The 11,932-nt window shown below is 45.7% G+C and overlaps 1 protein-coding gene across 2 annotated transcripts; it reads left to right on the top strand.

The window, feature by feature from the left end:
- Positions 1–543: 543 nt before the first annotated feature.
- Positions 544–10,400, top strand: LOC130678854 (aldo-keto reductase family 1 member C15-like). Of its 2 annotated transcripts, XM_057498113.1 has the most exons (9): positions 544–700; positions 2,180–2,347; positions 3,155–3,271; positions 4,117–4,194; positions 4,957–5,079; positions 6,674–6,783; positions 7,590–7,755; positions 9,390–9,472; positions 10,205–10,400. In XM_057498113.1, exons 1-9 carry the CDS (start codon positions 614–616, stop codon positions 10,245–10,247), a joined length of 975 nt encoding a protein of 324 aa, XP_057354096.1. In that variant the 5' UTR covers positions 544–613; the 3' UTR covers positions 10,248–10,400. The 2 variants fall into 2 exon arrangements, with proteins under 2 accessions (XP_057354096.1, XP_057354097.1); XM_057498114.1 differs by lacking the exon at positions 2,180–2,347 and having other exon boundaries at positions 548–700.
- The last annotated feature ends 1,532 nt before the right edge of the window (positions 10,401–11,932 follow it).

Here is an 11,932-nt window from a genome sequence, read left to right as displayed (position 1 = left end):
TACACAAAGGCGTCCTGGGCTCAGACAACTGTTTTGCTGACAGAAAAATTCAGAGAAATAAGACAGAGAATCCAAAGGTGAAATGAGGTCTGATCCAGGGAAAAGGATAATGAAATTCCCTAGGAAGTTTGTTACATGTGTGCTCAGGACCAGGCATGGAGCTCTGTTCAAGGAACTCTGAATAACATCTTTTTTGGTGGTTATTTTGGACCAAATGAAGGGTGAGGATCTTAAATTCCTGAGGTACAGTGACTTTCAAAATGACCAGCCTAATGATTATTTTGCATTATGTGAAGTAAATATATCATTATCAGGGACAAATTGGCAAGGTAATTTTTATTAAACTTAGAGTTAAGGGCAAGCAACGCTGAAGAGAAAATTCAAAGTCCGATTACACACATGAAATTTCTGTTGGGCCTTCTGTGAGATATGCCTGCAGGGACATGAAAGAATTACAAGGAAGTGAGTAGGCTGATTACAATCCCTGGTGGCTAGGATCCCAGCCCCACCTCTCATTGCACTGCATATAAACAAGAAAAGCTGGAGTCATGACTCCTCCTTGGCTCTCAGTCACGAAAGGGAGAAGGCAGAGCGGCCAGGCCCGGGGACAGTGATGGACCTCAAGCGCAGTCGTTCTGTGAAGCTTAACGATGGGCACTCCATGCCGGTGCTCGGATTGGGCACCCTTGCCTCTGAGGAAGTAAGTAGAAGCCAGGCAGCTGGAGGGTTGAAGGCAAAGAGCCATGGAAGGGTGGTCATGTGAGCCTAAGCCTGGGACACCCTGGGTGACATGGAAGGACCCATATGGGCCTCTGTTTCACAAGTTCTCTTTTTCACTGAGTGAAACAAGCTAATGACGCTGCAGAGTCAGAGGAGATCTTTTTGAGGGTGGATTATCTTTATTATTATTATTATTTTGGTTACTGAAAGTATACTGGATGCTCACCATGTATGTTGGGCACTTGGCCTGACTTACCTTTAATTGTAGGACAACTGCCCCGGGTGAGTATTGGCCATGTGCTTCCTTCTTTTGTGTTTACAATCCAAGCTCCAGCTGCTCTTCCCAGACTTGCCAGCCGCCTGAGGCAGAGCCGCTCTGCCCTCTGCTAGAAATGACTGGTAGGCAGAGGGCCCAGGAAGAAAGGACCCCCCCACAGGACCACGTGGTAGCAGCTTTGCCCTCAGTGTTGTTGCAGGAGGTTTTTTTTCTATCACGGAAACCTTTGTCTGAGAAGAAGGCAGTATTCCTGCAAGCATTGGGTGTTTGCAAAGGAAGACATAGGGGCAGAGAGTAGCAATGGAGATGGAATTGGGCTTCTCGCCAAATGTATTACCCATATGTCCACATGGTGACTGCAGTGCACATAGAGTGCCCAGCTATGGTCTCACGGTGAGGCAGGGGCAGCTCTGGGTTATTGGGAGGGATTGTCTGGATAAATGATAGACAGCAGGACACTCCATCTTGGTAGAGGTGGGACATGAGCTATAAACAGCGAGTGGCTGCCAGTCTCCTTGCAATGACGTAATCCCCCTCATACCCGCCATTACACCTCAGCACAGGGGGTGCCTCTTCTGGAGACACAGGCCACTGCTAATGGTCAGATTCCCAGGGCCTCAGGGCCTAGCAATGTCAGGCACACAGGAGGCACTTAATTAATGCTTGTTGTATAAGTGTTACATGAGATCACCTGGGGAAAGAAGGATAGAAATCAATCAAGAATGACTTTAAGATGAATTAAAGAGCCCAGTTGGGTGGACACTGGATGGAGCATGGTGTTTGGACTCATTTCCCATTTTAAGCCAAAAACAGATGCTCTGATCTCTCTTTTTCCATGTATGTCACCTCCACACCACCTTCACCTCCATCTTCATCCCCATCTATGCCTTTAGAAGCTTTCCCCAAGTGACAGAAGATTTCCTGTTAGCTACTTCCTTACAAGGAATTCTTTACTGATTGAACCTTGAGCTTCCAGGTTCCCTGGTGAGGCCCAGGTCACCAACTCATTCCCGTGTGGAGTGTAGCCTGTGCTCCCAGAGTACAGGTTTGGTTCCCAGGCCACAACCACCAACCAGGGCACTAGGAGACCCACAGTAAGAGCTTGGGAAATGCTGTTAAGGAAATAAACTGCTTCTGTGTGAATAGGGCTGCTTACCAACCCTCCTACTTTTTATCTTACAGGTTCCTAAGAGCAGGGCTAGGGAAGCCACCAAAGTGGCTATTGATGTAGGTTACCGCCATTTTGACGCAGCCTATGTCTATCAAAATGAGGAGGAGGTGGGCCAGGCCCTTCGAGAGAAGATTGCTGATGGCAGGGTGAAGAGAGAGGACTTATTCTACACCACCAAGGTGCCAAGTGTGGGGGATACCAAGGGGGGCTGGAAGGCTGGATATGTTATTTTGGAAAAACAGCAACTTTGGTCTTGGTGTGAATAGCCTCTTTGTCTCCTAATGCTGTGAGGCCCCTTGTAGAAGAACAGAAAACAGCAAAGGTTTGCTTTGATTGGAGGCATCTGAATAGCAGTCAGCATTCATATGTCAAAACGAATTGTTCCCCTTACCTTCCACATGTGTTAGACAGACTGACCAAATGGCTGGAGATGCAGCCACTCCTTTGATTCCTCAGCAGACCCCTCAGGATAGAGGCAAGTGTGGTGGACACATTATTCAGGAAAGGGAGCTAGACTAGGAAACACTTTTCCAAGTTCAGCATTGGGTGTACTGACATTTGTAAAGTTTCTTAGGTGGAAACCCTGCTCCAGTGTAAAATGTTCTCTACAGAATGATCTGTGTGCATATGATCAGGGCTTACTTGTCTTTAGACAGTGGCCCCTCAGCAGGACTGTTTGCAGGTGTGCACAGTAGGACTGCAGAGCCCTTTGGCCTGGCCCGACCTGCCTTGACTCCTTTCAGAGATGACTTTGAATCTCTTAGGCTGCTTTTCCTGCCCATCTTTCATTTCATTTCCTTCGGGTCACTCAGATAAATGCTAGTGCCAGTTAAGGGCGTGACAGACACTAGGAGCAGCCAGGCAGCTCACTGCTTCTGATCTTTAGACAGTAGATTGTTACGCTCCATCTTCTAACTGTGATGTTTAATATTAGTCCCCAGATGTGGGAGATCACAAACCATTTTTATTTCTCTCGGTCACTGCAGCTTTGGGCTACTTTCTTCCGACCAGAGTTGGTCCGACCAGCCTTGGAAAGATCGCTGAAGAAGCTTCAGCTGGACTATGTAGACCTCTTCATTATCCACATACCTGTTGCCATGAAGGTCAGGTTTGGGTTTGCGTTCCAGTTTCCAAGACTATTTCAACAGTGGTGTTGCACCTCTTTTATCTCATTCTGTCTAGACTTCCTGGGGGCCTTCCTAAGAGAGATGGGACTTAGTGTGGTAGATGGAAGTGCTAAGTGATTACACATTCCATGAGAGTTATGTCACCACCCACTGAGAACATTTTGTCCTCATGCATGGCCTTCAGACTGAGTTAAACTCAGTGACCTCCTAGTCTCTGCCTCAAAGAGTCGGGGAGACCAGTGTGCAGGTGGCAGTGAGGTGCTGTCTGTAAGGCCTTTAGGATTAGTGTCCTCGAGGGTGAGGAGTTAGGGCAGACAGCTGAGGTAAAATAGGAAATCCCACCTGCTCTCGGACCTCTCAGCCCAGACAAGATGAGGCTTCCTGGAATGGTCCATATCCCACAACTGGGCCCTGCTGGGCTTCACTGATCCAAACTCTCATTCCAGGGGATGTTGGATGACATGTCTCTTACCCTCACTAACTCTGAGTTGATTTACCTTGTAAATGGAATCAAAAACATGTTGTGTAGTAGTAACGCTGTGTCCTATCATCCACACCAGGCTGTGCTTGTGAAGGACGATCGCTTCCAACAGCAGGAGAGCCACTCTCAGTGAGGTTTAGGGGTGTGTAGGTGGGAAGGTGCAGAGATGTTTGCTCCCTATTCTTAGATGATTCTGGGCTCTTTGCCCCCTGTCTTCTCTTATACACTCCCTCTCTGTCTGATTAGTAGCCACAGCATCGTGCAGGTGGCCTGACCAAGCGCCTTCAGCCCCAGGAGTGAGACAAACCCTTCTTCATCCTCTGTTCTGTCTGTATTCCAGCCTGGGGAGGAGCTTATGCCAAAGGATGACAGAGGGGAAATTATTTTAGAAACAGTGGACCTGCGGGACACATGGGTGGTAAGTACTGGTCCTGACACCAGGAGACGCCATGCAAACAGGCAGAACACAGTGGGTAGGGGTCAGAGGAAGGGAGCTGCGGTGCCTCAGTCTGCCCTCAGCCTCCTGCTGGGCTCCTCTGTACCTCAGTGCTGTCATCTGCGAAGCAAGGATGAACAAGGTCTAATTTAATCTCAATTTGTCTGGGTCTCAGTAGGAGTTTCTTTGCCCCTCTGATCAGGCTGAGCCTGTCTCCGTCTAAGGGGGATGCTCAGAAGACAAATTTGAAAGGAGCTAGAGATCTACGTGGGACAGATTAGCACCCCCATGGTGTGGGAAGAGCTGCTATGTGACTTAAGGGAAGGCAGAAGCCTGCTCTGTGTATGCCATCCCAGAGACTCCTTCACCATTCTAGGAAAGAAGCACAAGGACCCTCTCCTAGTGGGAGTTTCTTTTTGGCCTTGACTATGATACCATTTGTTAAAGAACTATTCCTGCTTAACAGTGAAATAGGCACATGGATGAGGGTGGGAGGCCAGGGGGACATTTAAAGCATCTCAGTATTTACTTATCATCCTGGCTATGCATGCAACAGACTCCAAGAAACACAATGTATGTACATAGCAATAAAGTAGATGAGGAAATAATATACTAAGGTGATAAAACTGTTGGGTTGAAATTGTCATATTATTTTTAAAACATTTCCATCTTTAAAAAAGTTCCATGTCAAATGAAAGGGCTAACATACATTAGGGGTCTGCCACCCATTTCCTTCCTCCCCAGGCCCTGGAGAAGTGCAAAGATGCAGGTTTAACTAAGTCCATCGGGGTGTCCAATTTCAATCACAAACAGCTGGACATGATCCTGAACAAGCCAGGCCTCAAGTACAAGCCCGTATGCAACCAGGTGAGCGCCCAGCCCACTGTGGACTCCTTACTGTGTGCTCTGCACACCTTCCTTAAGTAACAACCCCTGTTACTTCATTATGTGGACAGTACAGATGACTGTTCCTTCACTGCAGCAGGAAGTGCCAAAGAAGGAAGGTTGAGTGGGGTGGGAAGACTATGTATCCATGACTCGCATGTGGGCTGGAGGTTCCTGTGAGCCACCTGAGGGCATGAGCTGAATGGGCACATGGCCAGACTGATCTGGCGCTCAGGAAGGCTGTCAGGCTTAGAGGGGCAGATTTTGGAGGTGTAGGTTTATGGGTGGTAATGAAACTCACAGAACGGGTTAGCTCCCCCGAGAAAGGTCACAGAATGAACAGGAGGAGGGCAGGATGTCAACATGTAAGGATCAGGCAGGGAGGCACTGGTTTGGGGATTGAAGACGAGTTTCCAGGCAGGAGGGAGGAAAAGAGGAGAGTGTGGTGAGCGGACAGCCAGAGGAGAGGGCAGAAGCGGTTTAGGGAGCCGGGGGTGGGGCCCGCTGAGGAGCAGCCCATCCCCCAGGGATGCAGTGGACATGGACCTGCCTCCACCGCCTTATGGGAAGTCCCGCTGGAGCAGGTGCAGAGAAAGCACAGGCGTGGGGAGCGGGCAAATGGGCAAATCATACCAGAAATACTTTTTTAATGTAACTCCATATGCTGCGGATCTGTGATATTGTAGATGTTGAGCTGTGATATTGTATAGTTGTATGGCCCTTTTGTAAAACAGTTTGAAAATCATGCAAGAAACCATTCACATAGTTGTATTTTTGTGTAGTATTTTATGACCAGGAATTATTAGTGGAGAATAATTCAAAATATGTTGAAATATATCCCTGTCCCTTCCTTCGTTCCCTGCCTCCCTCCTCCCCCTCCTTCTCTGTCTCTTTCACTCAGTTTATTTGTGAAAGAAACTTAGCTTTTTTCTTTTTAAAATTGTTCTGCACAATTGGTTTTATCAATTGACCCTGTGATACAGTTTGACGTGACCATGTTTTGAACTTTCTGTAATTTGGAGGTTAGATCCACATGCTTCATCCACATGAATGTGTCATTGTGAACTCATGAATTCTAGCAAATAGAATATTTCCCACCCAGTGTAGTTACTTTTCCTATTGAAGGTCTCTTTGTCCCCTTTATGGTCAGTAGGAGCCTCTTCAAGTGAGCTCCCCAGTCTTTGATGTGCCTCAGAGGTTTCCCTTTCTGCTTTGCTTTCTAAAGTGTTAGATGCTCTAGGCTCAATTCATGGCATTATTGCTCAGACATGGAATCAGCTGCCTTCCTAAAGAATCTCGGCTTCTCTCAGTGGGTAAAGGCATTTAGAGACAACAACACAGGCAGAAGAGTCTTTAATCATTTTAGACACTAATAAAAAAATTAAAAGAAAATAGTTTTATATCCTTTAAAACTGATAACACATGAAAGCATTTCAGAAGGCGCCTGGGAAAGATTACCAATGTGGATGATAGAGTACATGTATTACTGTAGTGTTAGATATTTCTTCAAAGCACTTCTCAAATTAAATGTAACTGGCTCATGTACTCTGATACCTGTCGGTCTTGACATTTACAGGTGGAATGTCACCCTTACCTCAACCAGAGCAAACTCCTGGAATTTTGCAAATCTAAGGACATCGTTCTAGTTGCCTACAGTGTGCTGGGATCCCAAAGAGACCCAAAGTGGTAATGAGAGTGTCAGAGCTGAGCTGTGTCAGCAACTCTACTGGTGACAAGACATTTCTTAAATTAAATTTTAATTCATTCTTACAGAATGGTTCAAACATAAAATCACAGACATAGTCATGTAGTGAATTCCCATGAGCCTTCTCTGAGCTTCCACCATCTCAACATTCACTCATTCTTGTTCACCATACATGCAAACCCCACTCCAAACGTTATCTTCAAATGTGGTATTATGGCAACATTTATACAGCTTTTCACCTAATTCTTAACTGTATAACTTTTTGAAAGATGGATGTGCTATAACCTATGCCCCTTTGAGATACAGAATCCTTATACTTCCCCTAAGAATCGTTTGATGTCCTTCCCAGATAATTCTTCCTCACCGTTTCTCTGATTTCTGTTTTCAACTCTGATGAGTTGAGTGTGTCTCAGCACCTTCCTCATGTTTAAGAGAAGGCATAGAGCATGTTTGCTTTTCTGTCTGGCTTCTCTGGCTCACTTCTTTCTGTGTTGATGGAGCCATGCTGCTGCAATTGTCTAGCTCATTCCTGTTTATTGCTGAGTAATATTCCATTGTGTGGACACAGCCCAGTTTTTCTTTTGATTTACATGTTGATGGAAAATTGGTTGTTTTCAGTTTGGCACAATTATGAATGAATCTGTGTGAATCTTCATGAAACTCTTTTAATCATACCAACAACATATAGCTACTTCTTTCAATTGTCTAGGGAATTTGGGATAAAGGGTGTGTCAACACTCTAGTTCTAGTCCTACACCCTCAGTCTGTGTGTGTTTGCTTTTCTCAGGGTGCAAGGGGACAGCCCGCTGCTCTTGGAGGATCCAGTCTTGAAGGAAATTGCCAAGAAACACAACAGAAACCCAGGCCAGGTCGCCATGCGCTACCAGCTGCAGCGGGGGGTGGTGGTCCTGGCCAAGAGCTTCAATGAGAAGAGAATCAAAGACAACTTCCAGGTATAGGCCGACAGTACCTCCCAGTGGGGATGGAGTGCTGAATGGGGGCCATCTGTCTCTCCTTGCAGCACACACCCACATCCCTTCATCCCACTCACCTCTCCCAGGGTGCCACGGGGGCAGAGGAAGAAGAGAGCACTAGCCTTAGGGTCCTAGGTTTTATGGATCCTGGTTGTGACCTTGCCATGTCCTTGTGTGACACTGAACAGTTTTCCTCTCTGTTTTTTCATTGGTTCAGGGAGTCCATCTGTGCGGTAAAGACCTTTGAAAACCCTCATTCCTCTCCTTACCTCCTCTGCCTGAGGAGCCCGTGTTTGTATTTCAGTATCAAACCCAAATGGGATTAGCTGCTATGCTAAACCATCCGGGAACCCATAACACTTGGCATGGCTCTGTTAGGGAGGCTGTGTTGGCCTGGTTAGCCTATATGGCGTGTTTCTGTGTCAGTTTTCTTTTTGGACTCAACCCCTACATGTGCCTCCCCCAGGTCAGCTCTCAGCACCTTTCTGCAGCGGAGCTTCCGTCAGGTAGCAGGCTAGATACAAGTTTGTAGACTGGCCTAATTAGCAAATAAATGGATGTGTTCCCCCTAACCCTCTCCATATATCCCCAAGTCCCTTAGATAAATGAGGGTCTTCAGCTTTGTCATGAACCTCAAGAGAAAGGTGAGAAACTACATCAGTGCTACCCATTTTAGGATGATGCTAAAATTTCATCATGAGTTTAACATTTGCAAAAGAAGATATTTAGGGTATATCATTTATGATCCAGTTGCTCCCATACCTTCAAGTGTAGTTTGAGTTCTTCAATTTATGGAAATACCTGATAGGCAAATCTAAATTTCATTGTTTAACCAACAAGAAAAAAAATCCCATTTTATTTTTCCATTCAACTCAACATGTTAATCCATATCCCCATGGCAATGAGGTATATTTTAAGATGAATGACACATAGACACATAGATAACAGATGAAAGCACTGAATTTCCATGAAATTGTCCCCTGGATGAAATACTGAGTTTCTTGCTTTTGTTTTTCTTACCAATATTCTGTCTGCCTTGGTATTATTACTGGACTCTCCATTAGAGGCTGTGTATTGTCAAACAAGAAGAAATCTGAATGTAAATAAGAAAAATTTATTCGAAAGGGAGAACTGAAACATCATCAAGTGTGTCTGATGTCAATCAGAAAGATTTTCTCATTGTGGGAAGAGAAAGCTCATCTGGGAAGAGAATGGTGGGGGTGGTGATGGCTGATGAGGAATGCTTCCTGTGGGGTCACCAGGTTATGGGGCAGACTCACAGGGACAGCTCTTCCTTCCACGCTGGCTTTAGTTCACGGCTGCCCCTAATTCTAGGAGTGGGACGGAAACCTGAGAGAAGTTTGGTCAAGTCAGATGTTTTTTTCTGATTGTCCAGCTGTCCTTTCGTTTGGGAAAAAAAAGGCTTTTTTTCCCTTTTCTTTTGCAAGCACCTCACTTGGAAAGGGGTGGGGTTATGAGTCGTAAGCCTCTCTTTTGTGAAGTGGAGCAGAGGAGAGGGGTGGGAAAGTGCAGGCAGATGGGCCCTGTCTCCATCCAGCTGGCAAGGCCCCTGGTTCCCAGGCAGAGGCCATCTGATCTCTCCTTCCTTTTAGGTTTTTGACTTTGAATTGACTCCAGAAGACATGAAAGCAATTGACGGCCTCAACAGAAATTTCCGATATTTTAAATTACCATTGTAAGTGTTTTTAGAGTTTTTCACAGTTGGTTTTCTGGCTCATGGAGTTTGTCAGAGGCACCAAACTTCCCGAAATCAGGGAGGCAGGCCTGCTCTCCGGTGTAGGAGCGACACAGGAGCTCCCTGCAGACCTCAGAACAGAGGTCAACTCCAGGGCCCCGTCTGGGACCCAACAGTAAGGTGAGCGGGGCCCAAGCGGGACCAGAAGCAGGCCCACCAGCACTTGCGTCCCTGAATTCACTGCTGCTGTGGGCCTACCCCTGCGCTGGGTGACTTGCCCTCAGGTGGCTTTCCCGTTAGACCCGTAGGCACAGTACCTGCGGCCCACTGCACTTCCGAGGGCCTGTGGAAACGGTTCAGCTCTCATTCTTTTAACATCCGGAGGAAAGGATTTTATTAATAATGACCGAGTAATAATGTATCCAGTATAGATTCTATTCAGGTTTATCCTAACACAATTGTAAAATTCCTATTTTTATGGGGTGGTGGCATCAGCTGTGCCTGGGGGCTGTGGGCGCCCTGCTGCGGCCCTGCTGCGGCCCTGCTGCTCTGAACGTGGGGGATGGGCTGCAGGGGCAGTTTGCCCTGGAGGCGTGGGAGTGGGCGGGGCTCCGGGCGCGAGGGCGTGGTTGTCACTCAGAGATTGGAGCAGGGCCTGAAGCTCCCTCAGAGAAACCCTCTCTTGGGCAGTGAGACAGAGCTGCTGAGCTAAGGTCCTGCTTTCTCTTTCAGTGCTGCCCATCACCCTTGGTATCCATTTTCTGAAGAATATTGACCATGAGTGAACACCATGGGCTTTACCAGAATTTCTTGCTTCCAGAGTGTGGTCACGATTTCTGTACCTGCTGGAGGTGATGAAAACCAGTGTCTGTGGTTTCAGGCGCTTGCCTTTATATCTTTAAATGAAATAAAAAAGATTTCAAAATGATGATGTTTGTCTTGATAATTAAAATAATACATACAAATTGCAGAAAGTTTGGACAATAAAGGGAAAGGTTAGAGTATAAGATAACCTGAAATTAGCCCATACAAAAGTACATAGCTGTTAGTACATTTCCCTCATGATTTTCCTATACAAAAATGTGTGTTTGTGTTTATACATGAAAATGGAAATAATCATCAACATATATATTCAGTCCAGTACACTAAAGTTTGTTTTTGTTAGCATAAGTATTTCTCAACCTACCAAGTATTATTTAAAAATTCCAGTATTATATTTAGCTTGTGGTAAATCGGGCATCTTGTTAATTTATTAACTTCTTAGTCATCTCCCTATGTTTTGGCATTTTGATTAGTTCCTGGATATTTTGCCATTCATTCATTTATTCTTTCAGCAAAATTCTACTGAACTTCCTCTATGTGCCAGACTTTGTTTAATCAATAAATAACATAGACAAGAATTAAAATAAGAAATGTGTTGAGTTATAGTCTGGCAGAGGAAGAAGAGGGGATGAAATAAGGAGTATTTAGCTGTCAGAAAGGGGCAAGTGCCATTAGGAGATAATTCTGCACAAGTCCTTACATTTGTGCACATGTGATAAAGACACTGTGACCTTCATTCCACACCATTTTTACAAGAAGTTTTTCAGCAAACATCTTGGAATACAGTGACAGTGGTTCCCTCCAGCAAAGTGGAAGGCACGCTTATTTAATGAGTGAGGGAGGTAGAAGATAAGGTCCAGTTAGTCCATGGTGGGGCGTGTGTGCCATGTAGGTTTTTGAAAGGACTTTGATGCTGGGAGAAATGGAGAATGATATTTTGGATTCTAGCAGAGGAACTGCATGAGCTGACTTGTTTTGAAAGGATCAATCTGGGTATTATGTTGAGAAATAAAAGGGGGAAAAGAACCCTATTTTAGGGGTTTCTACAAAATTCAGGTGAGAAATGATGCTGGCTTGGATATAGTATGAGGAGGCACGGTGGTCAGAAGTTGTTACAGTTTGCATTTATTTGAAGAGTAGAGTCAACATGGCTCTAACCTTGTGAAGTTCTTGGAAAGGAACAAAAAAGTTTCGAAGTTGACACCAGGCATTTTGGTTAAAGAACTGGAAGGAAGAAGTTGTCATTTTCTCAGGTGAAGATGAGGTGGGAGGTACAGATTTTTGTGGAAGATGCTGAGTCCAATTTTATAACATGTTTGGGATGCCCATTAAGTCTCCAAGGGAAGATGCCACATGTACAAGCCATCAGTTAGAGGAGAGGTTTAGACCAAAGGGTTGTGTTTGTGATTCATCAGAATGTAGTTGCCACTTAGGGTCATGGAAGTAGATGGTCAGGGGTTAGGTAGAGTGAGTGTGGACAGAGAAGAAGGGGCCCGTCATTAAGAGGTTGCAAAGGAGGCTGAGTGGAGGCCGGGTGCTGCAGGAGGCAGAGGGGAGATTGTTCTGTCCCAGGCAGCAAATGAAGAGACTGTTTCAGGGATCAGGAGTCAAATGCTTCTGACAGGACAAGATGAGGAG

The sequence above is a fragment of the Manis pentadactyla genome, chromosome 3 (assembly GCF_030020395.1).
Source record: "Manis pentadactyla isolate mManPen7 chromosome 3, mManPen7.hap1, whole genome shotgun sequence".
In the NCBI taxonomy this organism is placed as follows: domain Eukaryota; kingdom Metazoa; phylum Chordata; class Mammalia; order Pholidota; family Manidae; genus Manis; species Manis pentadactyla.
Note: the sequence above shows the minus strand (reverse complement) of the source record. Positions and strands in the feature narration are given on the sequence as shown.